Below are 12908 nucleotides of genomic sequence, written 5' to 3' on the forward strand. Positions count from 1 at the left end.
CGTGTGGGCCTCAAGGGCAAAGGCCCCACAGCAGGGGGGTGCCTGGTGTTGCTCCACCAGGGTGGGCATTGACCAGAGATTCCATAGGCCTTGTGGGCCTCACCAGGATGTTGGCCTGAGAAAAACCTTTGGAGGCCTTTGAGCAGAGATGTGACATGCTCTGCCTAGTGGGGAGTAGGCTGAAAGGAAAAGCAGGAGGCCAGGCAGGAGCTGGTGGCTCTGGGACAGGTGTGCTGACAGTAGCTGCATCCTGGGTGCTTGCCATGTGGAGGCAGGAGAAGCCACCAGGCTCTGGAGCAGACCTGGTCTCTGTGCTTTTGGGCTGGATGAGGGTGGGAGCAAGTCCCTTCAGAAAGAGACACCCATTCCAGGCGTTGAAAAGTATGTCAGGAGAAACTCTGACTTTGGAGGGAGGATGGGGAGGAGCCACAGTGGTGAAGGAAGGGTTGGCTGGAGGTGTGGCCGAGAGCTTTGAAAAGAAGGGGCGAGTTGCTGTCCTGGAAGAGACTCCTGGAAGGAGCTTCAGGAGGAGACCTGGGGCCTGTGGGGCTGTGTCCTGATGGGTGTGCCTAGCAGGCAGGAGGTGAGCAGGACAGAGTGGCGATGTGGCTCAGAGCTGTGCTGTGCGAGGATGCAGGGATGTGAGGATGCCCCAGAGCAGGGGGTAGGAGGGCAGCCACCAGGATCAGGGACCCATGCTCCTTTCTTTCCTTTTCTGTTTCCCTTCCCTCCCCTCTTCTTCCTTCCCTTCCCTTCTTTAAGACAAGTGACCTTGGCAGAAAGAGGTAGGGAGGTACAGTGAAGAAACCATTTAATGGCTGCTTCAGTTCCTCTAAACCCCTGACTGTATGATGACAGATTTGAACATGCCCCTTTTCAGCAGTGAAAAGAAGGCAAAAAGGTTTTTTGGTGTAAATACCTTCATTCTAAAAACCAAGCAAAGAAGCCCAGAACATGTCCTTGTTCTTGTGACTTTAGTACCAGGTGCTGTGAAGTTCCTTTTTGTACATCCCTAAATAGAGAATTTGGAGTACTTAGATCTTAAAACGAAAAGTCTCAGTTGGATGGTAATAATAGTTGTCTGGGAAAATGTTCTTTCTGTAAGAATAATAGATTTTGGGATTGACTATGATTCCAAGAAGGCCCTGAGGATGAAGAGAGACTGTTTCCTGGAGTCGGCCTAGGGAATTGGTTTAATTCTCCTATTTCTGTAAGATGAGAGTTTTAATATACTGCATAATGGCCATGATTTAGGCAGGGGATGCCCTTAACAGCTTGAAGTGGAACAACCAAGATGAGCACCCTTTTCTGTTTTAAAATTTGTAAGTTGGTGGGAAAAAGTGTTAGAAAAGGAATATGCCAATATATGCTTTGAAATGAAAACATCAAAACGATGGGATGCAAGTGAAGATTTTTGTGCATAGTAAGATATTCTTTTCCTTATCCATCCTCCCTCCCTCCCTGCCTCCCTGCCTCCCTCCCTTCCAGATGGAGTCTCGCTACATTGCCCAGGCTGGTCTCGAACTCCTGGGCTCAAGCAGTCTTCCCACCTTGGCCTCCCAAAGTGCTGGGATTACAGGCATAAGCCACCACACCCAGTCCTAGATTTTTAACTTAAAAATTAATTTTTTTTCCTCTGGTTTTGAGGTTTCAGATAGTTTGTCATATTGCAATATACTTTTAATTTGAACAGAGTTTTGGTAGTTTTAAATGAAATGAGAGATGTTAGTAATACAAAGTACACATGTAATAGTTGGGAGACACACAATTTGTTACGAATGAAAATAGCAAGAAGTTCTTGCTACAGTCTCTTACTATAGCAGGCTTACAAAGTTGATCAGCATTCTGGCCATCTCTTACGTGTATGTGTGTGTGTGTATGTGTATGTGTATGTGTGTGTGTGTGTGTGCTTTTTTTTTTTTTTTTTTTTTTTAAAGACACGGTCTTGCTGTCACCCAGGCTGGAGTGCAGTGGCGTGATCTTGGCTCACTGCAGCCTCCGCCTCCCGGGTTCAAGCAGTTCTTGTGCCTCAGCCTTCCAAGTAGCTAGCTGGGACTACAGGCATGCACCACCATGCCCAGCTAATTTTTGTATTTTTTGGTGGAGACTGGATTTTACCATGTTGGCCAGGATGGTCTCAAACTCCTGACCTCAAGTGATCCGCCTGCCTCGGCCTCCCAAAGTGCTGGGATAAAGGCGTGAGCCACCGTGCCCGGCCTCTCATCTCTTAATTTGTGTGAGGTCAGGTTTATGGAATCTTGGTCATGGAAAAGGCCTTAGAGGACCTCTTGTTTGTTCTGCTCTTGCTAAATGCTGTGACAGGAATGCATCAGAAGTAGTTGACAAAGCCTCCTGCCTTTCCTACCCCATGTGATCTCCCTGCCTTCATCCTGCTGCCTCCGCTTTCTGTGGGTCAGCATCAGTTCTTCCTGGGATCATCGCGACAACCTCCGTGTGATCTCCCTGCCCCACAGCCTCGCTCTCTTCTGACCCCTGCTCGCTCTCTTCTGACCCCTGATTGCTGTTCCTGCCTGTGCCTTTTGCATTTCCAGGACTACTTCAGATTTCCTTTCTTCTAGGTGAATCCCCACTTCTAAATTCCTAATCCCCACCCCCACTAACTTTTATTTGCCTAAGCTAGGTAGGCAGGCTTCTTAGTTTTAATGATTAGAGATAAAATATTTCAGATTGATTTCTTTACCATAATCTAAGCCCATAATTCTATTGGAGAAAAAGTTCATTCCTGCTAGGATTTGATAAAGTACTTGAGGAGGAAGATATGATATTGGAGGTTTCGAGGCAGCAATCACTCAGTTGTCACATTCCCCACCCTCTTAAATTGCCCTTAAAATGGATGTTTTTAAGCATCCATAGTTCTCCCTAGGTTTTACGGTACAAACTACATTGTTGGGGTGAAATGGAAGAAGCAAGAATGCTGATATGTTCTTCTGCCTCTTTTTTGTAGTTCTCATATGTGTATTTTCTGTCCCTTTTTCATTATTTGTGTAACTTTCTTCATTTACAAGAGAAATAAGTTCACTGCAGAAAATGCAGAATGGTAAAATGAGGAAAACAAATATTTAAAATCTCACTAGCCAGAAAAACACCACTTTCTGTTATTTTGGTAGTAACAAAATATTTTGCTGATATTTTGGGTATTTTTTTTTTTTTTTCTTTTTTTGATTGTGACTGTTGTTTGAGACAGGGTCTCACTCTGTCACCCAGGCTGGAGTGCAGTGGCATGATCATAGCTTCCTGCAGCCTTGACCTCCTGGGCTCAAGTGATCCTCCCACTTCAGCCTCTTGGGTAGCTGGGACTATAGGCATGCACCACCACACCCAGCTAGTTGTTGTTATTGTTGTTGTTTTTAGTAGGAATGGGGTTTTGCCATGTTGCCTAGGCTGGTCTCGAATTCCTGGGCTCAAGTGATTGGTCTCCCAAAGTGCTGAGATTACAGGCGTGAGCCACTGTGCCCAGCCTTGATGTATTTCTTTCCAGAGATTTAAAACAAGTATTTGAGTGTTCTTTTATAAAATTCTCAGTAACACACAATCTGCTTTATAAAGCCTTTAACTTTGTATCATATCGTGGCATCTCAATGTTATTAGAAACAGAACTTGTAATTGTGACATGTAGCAAATCATGGATCTAACTTTTCCACTTTCATTGGGACTTTGGATTGTTTCTAATGCTTTGCTATAATAAATGACAGCCTAGTTTATATTGACCTTATTGTATCTGATTGCTTTAATTTTGAGTTTCAGTGAAGCCAAACACTTCTGCCAGCATTCCTTGGCCATTTATATTCTTTCAGTGTGCCTATTCTTCTCCCTAGCCCCTTTATTCCTGCGGAGCAATACTGGTGATCAAAGATACTGCATCATACAGAATTACAGAGAAGATCCCTGGATCTGATAGCAATTTGAGGGAATAGAGGGAGAACCAGCCGCACCACCAGCCAGATCTGCGCCTGTCATTACTGATAGCCCTAGGATAGGGGGATGTTTACTCTGTCTCTGTTTAGGGGGAGCAGCTTTTGTTATAGAAGGAAGTGTCTGTATCCACAGATCTGTGTCTGTAGCTCTGTTCTTGCTCTTTTCACTTTCTGATATACAGATCATGTTCTGTATACCTGTGTCAGTGTATAAGGATTATCTTCATTGTTTTTTATAACTGCAAAGCGATCCATGGTATAGATATACCATAATTTATTTAATTATTGCAGATAGACATCTAGACTGTTTCTAATGTTTTGCTATTACAAATAGCACTGCTCTGAATAACCTGGCACATAAGTTGTTTCACTCAGGTGTAACTGAAGGATAGATTTCCAAGAGTGAGATTTTTGAGTCAGAGGGGATGTACCTTGGTAAGCTGAGGGGGCTACTCACCAAATTGCCCTCTGTTGAGGAATTTCTTCAGCAATGTGTAAATGCCTGTTTTCTTGCATGCTTGGCAGCAGAATATATGGTCAGACTGGGCTCTTGTCCCGATTAGTAGGTAGAAAGAGGTTTCTCATTATAGTTTGGTGGAGTCTCGTTGTTGCCCAGGCTGGAGTGCAGTGTCATGTTCTCGGCTCATTGCAACCTCCACCTCCCAGGTTCAAGCAATTCTCCTGCCTCAGTCTCCCAAGTAGCTAGGATTACAGGCGCGAGCCTCCATGCCCAGCTAACTTTTGTATTTTTAATGGAGATGGGGTTTCACCATGTTGGCCAGGCTGGTCTCGAACTCCTGACCTCAAGTGATACACCCATCTTGGCCTCCCAGAGCGCTCGGATTACAGGCTTGAGCCACCGCACCTGGCCTCTCATCATAGTTTTAATGTATATCTTATGAGTAAGATTGAGCATCTTTTTACTGTTCAAGAAGCATGTTTATTTCCTTAGTTATTTTCCTGTTGGGATGTTAGCCCTTTTCTTTCTGGGTTTGTGTCCCTTCCATATTTACCTTTTACAGACATGGGTTTGTTATCTGTAATGTGTTAGCTCCTGGAAAGAATGGGAGAGGACAGTCCGCTTTGGGTGAAGTGCTGTAATGTGCTGCGTGGCCTTAGGATCTGTTCTTGAATCCATCTGGGGACGGGATCCCCAGGGACATCTCTTAGAAACCTCACCTAGCAGGGAAGATGTTTGAAGTGCCCAACCTAGTGCCAGGCATGAATATGTGCCAGGCAGACAGTAGCAGTCACCAGCACCACCTGCCTGGAGTGTGGGAGGAGCACACACTGCAGAGTGTTTCAGTGTGGGCCTTGGCAGACACATCACCCGCCCGAGCTCTACTGTAGGCCGGCACAGGGAGAGGTAAGGCTCCTTCTGGCTCCTCTTGTCACCCTACTGGGGGACAGGTGAGATGCAGCTGGAATCCCCGGGGTGCTTCTCACTGCCACAGCCTTAGCCTTCTGGAGAAGGCAGCCCTAAGAAGACCAGGCTGGGCCAGGCGAGTGGTGGAGGCTGAGCCATCCAGCAGCATCACCTGCACTGGGGAGTTACAGGAGCTGTCCTGTTGGAAGAGGCAGTGAAAGCAAAATTAGAGGCTTTGCTGCATCAGCCAGATTCAAGGTCGCTAGTGTCATGTTAGATCTGTCCGCTGCTGCATCTTTTTGAGATGATGTAATCTAGATTGACAAGCTTTGGGTGTTTAGAATATGTTGTACTGTACTCACTTGAACTTATTTTTCATAGTGGTTAATTTTGAAATTTCTAATAATATTGAAAGTAGGTGGGAAGTTTTCATGTTCATAGTAAAGGAGCTTGGAGTAAAGGCTGGGAAACACTAATCTATTATCTTCTGTATTCAAAAGACATTTTAATTGTGGAGTAGATTTGGATACAAGAGGAAATAATGGTGTGTGCACACATTGAGGAGGGGGATTAATAACAGTGTGTGTTACCTTTCTGTTAAAAGAATAGAAAGCAGAAATTTGGGGAACTTTATTACTATTCTGAAAGTGATTGGTTTAGTATAAAGTGGTTCTCTTAGCGGCCAGACACGTTATAGTGTGGATGAATTATGACCACATCCTGAATAAGTCGGAAATTGAGTTCTGAACACTCTCATTGGAGGTGTGGGGTTTCGCAGGTGCCAGTGCCCTCCGCTTGACAGGTGTCAGTAAGCAGCACATGCACTGTCACTTCTGCTTGAGAAATGTGGGCACACACAGCTGTCAGTTTCTCCTGGCACTGCTGTGATACTGACGCCCCTAGGCAATGACTTCTGTCACTCCTGCTTCCTACACCTCTGACCATCTCAGAAGAACTGTTTAGAAATAAATACTTTAATACCATTGTCTTAGCTTAGTAAAAATAAAACACAAGCAAAAAGACAAGTGTAAGACTTGAACTTTGAGTATGGAAATGTGTCTGTTGCTCAATAAATACAATGCAAATGCAATTGCATATTGGAGACAAACAAAATCATCTGGTTAGGCAGAGAAAACCTCCTTTCATAGCTGATTGATTGTACAATGTTAGTTTAGGAGACAAAACTTAAGGCCACGAGTTTAGTTTAAGATAGTTTTGGAGAAGAAAGGACATCTTGTTCCCAAAAGGGGTATACTAATCTGCTGGTATTTTTGTAAAAACTTGATCAATTTCCTGAGGTGAACGATGCCAAGATTCTTCTGTTATCTATTAGTTACCCAAAAGAAAACCAGACTTTATTAAGTTTAGAAAGCTTCCCAAGACATGTTTTATTTCCCAGTTAAAATAATATTTAAAGGTTCCAAAATATGAAGCTTTGATACTATCATCAACATTTTAATCCTTTTCCCATAAAAAATTCAGTCCTCAAGAACTGATTTTTACCATTTGATTTTTAAAATTAAATTTTGCATTAAAAATAGACCATTAGAGTATCTATTTTAATAAGCCAAAGGAAAAAATGCTAGTAAAATAGACTAGTACTTCCAGTAGAACTCTTCATCTGTAAGAACCGTTTAGGCAAGAACTATTTAGGCAGCCTCCTGCATGTAAATAGATCAGAGACAAGCCAGTCAGACAAGAGCATTTCCAGCTGGCGTCCCCATGTTATTACGGGCTTCCTTAGAGGATGGGGGTAGCATGGAGAGGAGAGCTACATCTCAGCTGTGCAACAGGAGGGTAGCAGGGGGCAGCTGGGCTCTGAGGTCCCCAGGGACAGCTGGACCTGTGCAAATCGTAGGTTTTCTAGGTCAGTAGTATTTACAGTTAAATAAACTTCCTGGACTAGCCTGACAAAGTAAAGCTTCCTTTTTTGGATGATTTCTGTGGATCAAACACATTTTGAATTGGCTTACAAACACTCCACCCCTACCTCCACCGGTCTCTTTGGGACTGGCACCTCCATCCACCCAGCTTCCCAGCTGAGAAACCCAGCCTGGACACTTTACTCCTGTGCCCCCTGCTGTGCTGTGATGGTATCTCCCCACTGTACTCACCACAGAGCTCCCATCCAGACAATCTTCAGGGGGCATTAAGTCCACATAATTGCTCTCTCCTGAAGCTGACTGTCTTTCCCAGACCACTGTTAACACCTTGGCCCAGCTCCTGTCTCCTCATGTGCCAAAGGGTCATTCCTTTACCCCACCCATCCACTCTCCTGCTGCACCCAGAATGGCTGTCCAGTGCTAGCATCTAACTGTGGCACTCCTGTTCTTGGCATTTCTTTGTGGCTACTGACTGCCTCCTGTGTAACAGCGGAATTCCTTGGTGGGGCACTCAGTCTGGACTGAGCTCCTGCAGGGAGGCAGGACTCCATTCTCATTGCCTGGGATACAACCGCAATTTGTTGAACGAATGAATACGTGAGCTTTTTTTCTAGGCTTAGGAGTATCTGCATTTTATAATATAGATGTTCCTTGACTTACGACATAGTTACACCCCTAAAATGCATTTAATACACCTAACCTACTGGCAATTCATAGCTTAACCTCGCCTACCTCACGTGTGCTCAGAATCCTTACATTAGCCTGTAGTTAGGCAAAAGCATCTAACACAAAGCCTATTTTATGGTAAAGTGTTGAATATCTCTTGCAGTTTCTTGAATACTGAAGTGAAAAGCAGAGGGGTTATATAGGTGCTTGACAGTTTCTACTGAATACGTATCACTTTTGTACCACTGTAAAATCAAAAAATCCTAAGTTTAACCATTGTAAGTTGGGGATCATCATACTTATTTGTGTATGTATAGGTAGTGAGTGGAATGTGTCAGGGGAGCAGTAGGAATTGCTAACTCATTCCAGAATCTGTCTTCTTAGTGCCATGTATACAGATGATTTTTTTAAATGTATCGAGGTGAAGTTTGCATAACATGAAATTAAAGTGAACAATTCAGTGATATTTTAATACACTCACAGTGTTATACAGCCTCGTCCATTTGGTTCCAAAACATTTTCATCTCCTGCAAAGGAAACCCCTTACTGGTAAAGTTGCTGTTCCCTGCAGCAACCCGAGATAAATGCAGGTGAAGGTTAGTTTGGCTAGAGTCAGACTTTCAATCATATCTAGGTTTTTCTGATGATTTAGTAACTAATCCGTGTTTTAAGAGAGTTCATCCTGAGAGCGTGTTGCTCTTGGCTTCTCAGTGGGTTGAGCACTGCTGCGATATGACTTGGAGCACAGTTCTCTCTATAAGTTAAGAGTTTCATCTCGTGGACCTGAACTTGGCCAGGAATGTGTATCCTCCCAGCAGCCAATTTTTATAGGCAAACCAGCTCCACAAACTCAGTTGGCTTGTGTAAAAAACTATAACATGTTTGAGAAATAATTTTAAAAGCAGGTCTTTATTTGAAGTAATGTAAGAGAATTCTGCTCTGTAGGAGTATGTACTTATTAATTGAGATTTCTGGCATACTTTTTATTTTTATTTTATTTTGTTTTTTATTTGTTGAGATGGAGTCTCGCTCTGTTTACCAGGGTGGAGTACAGTGGCACAGTCTCGGCTCACTGCAACCTCCACCTCCTGGGTTCAAGTGATTCTCCTGCCTCATCCTCTCAAGTACCTGGGATTACAGGCACCCATCACCACGCTCAGCTAATTTTTGTATTTTTAGTAGAGATGGGATTTTGCCATGTTGGCCAGGCTGGTCTCGAACTCCTGATCTCGGGTGATCTGCCTGCCACGGCCTCCCAAAGTGCTGGGATTACAGGCATGAGCCACTGCGCCTGGCCTCTCTGGCATACTTAAAAACCCACTTCAGACCTAGGTTATAATCTGTATGACCTTGAATGAGAAACCTAATTTTTCACTGCCCTGATTTCCTTGACTACAAAAGCACATGAATTGGGAATCTCTCTGGACCTCCTCAATCCAAGCTGTGCTGCTAGGATTTTAGTCTTAAATTTCTTCCCTATTATCAAAATAAATTGTACTTACTCATTTTAGGAAATTACCAAAATATAAAAAGGGGAAAAAGTTGGCAAAAATGGCCCTACCAATTAAGGACAACCACTGTTAGCATTTTGGAGTATGTCTTTTTTTTAAATTATCCATTTTAAAAAAAAGCAGTATACAAATAACACAAATACATCCTGATCATAAAAGATCCAAACAAAGGGTTACAAAGGGTTGGGAGTGAAAAGATGAAAAGTATCTGCTATTGCTGTTCTTGTCCCTAAGGCAGCACCCTTCCTACTGGTTGTGATTTTCCTGTATCCTTTTCTGTCCTTTTTAGACAAGTGGTGGGGTCATTACAATTTTCTTTTTTAGTTGGGATAATTTTAGGCTTATTGTTTTTATGACTTTAAAAACAGTATTTCTTGGAGTTCTTTTTTTTTTTTTTTTTTTTAATCAGTACATCAGCTATTTATTTATTTATTTATTTATTTAGAGTCAATGTCTTGCTCTGTCACCCAGGCTGGAGTGCAACCCCCACCTTTCATGTTCCGGCAGTTCTCCTGCCTCAGCCTCCTGAGTAGCCGGGACTACAGATGTGCAACACCATGCTTGGCTTAGTTTAGTATTTTTAGTAGAGACGGGGTTTCACTGTGTTGGCCAGCTGGTCTCGAACTCCTGACCTCAGGTGATCTGCCTGCCTCAGCCTTCCAAAGTGCAAGGATTACGGGCCTGAGCCACTGTGTCCGGTGCTTTATTATTTTTAATGGCTGAATATCTCCTCTAAATGAGTGTATAATAATGTAACTGTGTCTTTTTGATGAACATTTATGTTGTCCCCAAGTATTCAGTATTTCATAAATTACAGCAGTGATCAACCTTGAATGTACATATTACCTGCATGGATATTTCTAGAGGATAAGCTTCTATGAGTATAATTGCTGGATCCACAGAAATACCTGTTTTAAATCCCATTGCCAAATTCCCCTCCATGAAGGCCATTCCACCAAGAGCATATTCTCTCCCAGAACACAGGAGAGTAACTCTCCCCCATACCTTGGTCAATACCTGATTCAGTTTTTTAAGTTTCCCTCTAAATTTGTTTTTTTAAAAATAAAATTTTAATAATTATTTCCATAATTTAAAATGATATGGAACAGCTTTTCATGTGTTTTATTGTATATATGTTTTTCTTCTATGAATGATATATTCCTAGCCCTTGCTCATTTCCTTTCCATCCTTTTTCCTTAGACCTCTCAGGGATGAATTGGATTGTTTGGTTTTATTATTGGTTTGAGGTGTTCTTTACGCATATTGACACTGACCCTTTTTATATCTGCTGCACTGTATTTTCTCCTAGGCTATCACTTGTCTTCTACTTGCTTTTAGTGTATTTCACAATGCCAGAATTTGAACTTTTTATATGCTTTTTAAGTCTGTAGTTTTTAAATGTAGTTGTACTGTTAACCATATATACAGTTACCTTAATATTTATTACATGTGCATTTTCCTTGATATTACTCTGTGTAAAAATCTTTTCCCTTGTAGTATTCTGGGTGTCAGTGGCCTATAACTAGTTATTTGAGCCATGTGCAGTGGCTCACGCCTATAATCCCAGCACTTTCGGGGGCTGAGGTGAGTGGATCACCTGAGGTCAGGAGTTCGAGACCAGCCTGACCGACATGGTGAAACCCTGTCTCTACTAATAATATAAAAATTAGCCAGGTGTTGTGGTGGGCACCTGTAATTCCAGCTACTCGAGAGGCTGAGGCAGGAGAATCGCTTGAACCTGGGAGGCGGAGGTTGCAGTGAGCCGAGATCATGCCATTGCATTCCAGCCTGGGCAGAGCGAGACATCGTCTCAAAAACAAAACAAAACAACAACAACAACAACAAAGTAAAAAAACAAAAACTAGTTATTTGTTATTATAAACAGTGATTACTTTCTTTGGGTTAAAGCTTTTGTTCTCATTATTGTTCTGCAGTATAGATTCCTAGAAGTGGAACCATGTGGCTAAAAAGTAAAAATATCTTATGGCTCTTGCTACTGGCTGGCAGAACCCAGGACAGTGGTGTGGCCCCTTACCGAGGAGTGTTCTCCAATGGGCTGGTTTACTTAGGTGAACAGCAGAGCTTGAGTTCCTCCAGCTAGAACATTTCCCCTTCTAGGGGCAGGAGGTCAGCAGCAGGTGGTTATGTGGGCAGGGATCTTAACCGAGGCAGCTCAGGGTACTCTCACCTGTTCAGCCGGGGCCTGGTCCACAAACAGTATGGACCTCTGAGCCAAACTTCCCTTGCCCTGGAGGATGTGGGGGTGCCCCTGCTGAGGTTGCCCTGGGATTTTATTTCTGTTCTCCCCGGCTGAGCCTTCTCCTAAGGCAGCCTCCCCATATTGTACATGGAGTATGTTTCTCCATCAAAACCATGCCTGGTCATGCACTCACCAGGAGAATTACAAACGGCTTTCGGGGGGAGGAAAATGTGGTTCACGCTGAAACAGCCCTAAGTTCATTGTCTCTGCAGGTGGTGATAAATGGAGGCGCCACCTCCAGCGGGGAGCAGGACAATGAGGACACTGAGCTCATGGCTATCTACACTACGGAAAACGGCATTGCAGAAAAGGTACCCCTTCCCTCACCCCGTGTCCCCACTCCCACCTCCATGCCCTCCCACAAGTGCTGCCCCAGATCCGGATCTGGATCCGGATCCCTTTCAGGCACCTGCATGTCCGTCATCTGGGGCTTGGTCTCTGACTCCCAAGGGCGTGTGTTCTCTTCATAAGGGAAGTAGGAGGAGCCATAGGGAATAGAAGTTACTAGTTTTTTGTTTTTTAATTGTTTTAATGGCATTTAAGGTGAGAACCATAGAGGAGGATCTAGATATTTAAAAAGGCCTCAGCCAAGATGGCAGAGGGAAGTGGTTAAGAGCTTGAGGTCTGGCATCAGGTCTGGGTGCAAATATGAGTCAGACTGAGGAAATTATAGAAGTTCTCTGGGCCTCAGTTCCCTGTCTCTAAAATGGGAATAAAAATGTCAACATCTGGTTGTTTTGTGGATTGAATGAAATAATATGCGAAGTTATTAGCATCGTGCCTGTTACATATACATGTGCAGTAAATAAGAGAATAAGGGAAATCAGCAAGTGGTTTATGCAGCGTATGAATATGCCTTTGAGCTTTGACCTTAGCACCTTTGGCACCTTAGTGTGCCAATGGAAATGGCACACTAAGGTGGGGAGAATCGTGTTTGTGGTTTTTTGTTTATTTTTGTTTTGCTCTGTGCCTCATTCCATCTCCTTGAATGATCAGACTTTGTGACCATAGAGGTTAGGAAAAAGTTGCCAAAAGCAGCTCCAGTCTGGGCACAGTGGCTCACACCTATAATCCCAACACTTTGGGAGGCTGAGATGGGAAGATTGCTTGAGGCCAGGAGTTTGAGACCAGACTGGGTAACGTAGCAAGATCCTGTCTCTACAAAAAAAAAAAAAAGAAATAATTATCCAAGTGTGGTGATGTGTGCCTATAGTAGCAGCTACTCAGGGGCAGGAGGATTGCTTGAGCCTAAGAGTTTGAGGCTACAGTGAGCTAAGATCATGCCTC

The 12908-nt window shown here is 43.4% G+C and overlaps 1 protein-coding gene across 9 annotated transcripts in view; it reads left to right on the forward strand.

The window, feature by feature from the left end:
- SLC23A2 (solute carrier family 23 member 2) overlaps positions 1-12908 on the forward strand; it is a 151155-nt gene that overhangs the window by 78734 nt on the left and 59513 nt on the right. For all 9 annotated transcript variants that reach the window (XM_054541692.2, XM_063720707.1, XM_024238913.3 and 6 more), the window contains one exon: positions 11834-11932. In XM_054541692.2, the coding sequence (XP_054397667.1) occupies positions 11834-11932 (99 nt within the window). The remainder of the gene's footprint in view (positions 1-11833; positions 11933-12908) is intronic.

This window comes from Pongo abelii, chromosome 21 (assembly GCF_028885655.2).
Source record: "Pongo abelii isolate AG06213 chromosome 21, NHGRI_mPonAbe1-v2.0_pri, whole genome shotgun sequence".
Taxonomy (NCBI): Eukaryota; Metazoa; Chordata; class Mammalia; order Primates; family Hominidae; genus Pongo; species Pongo abelii.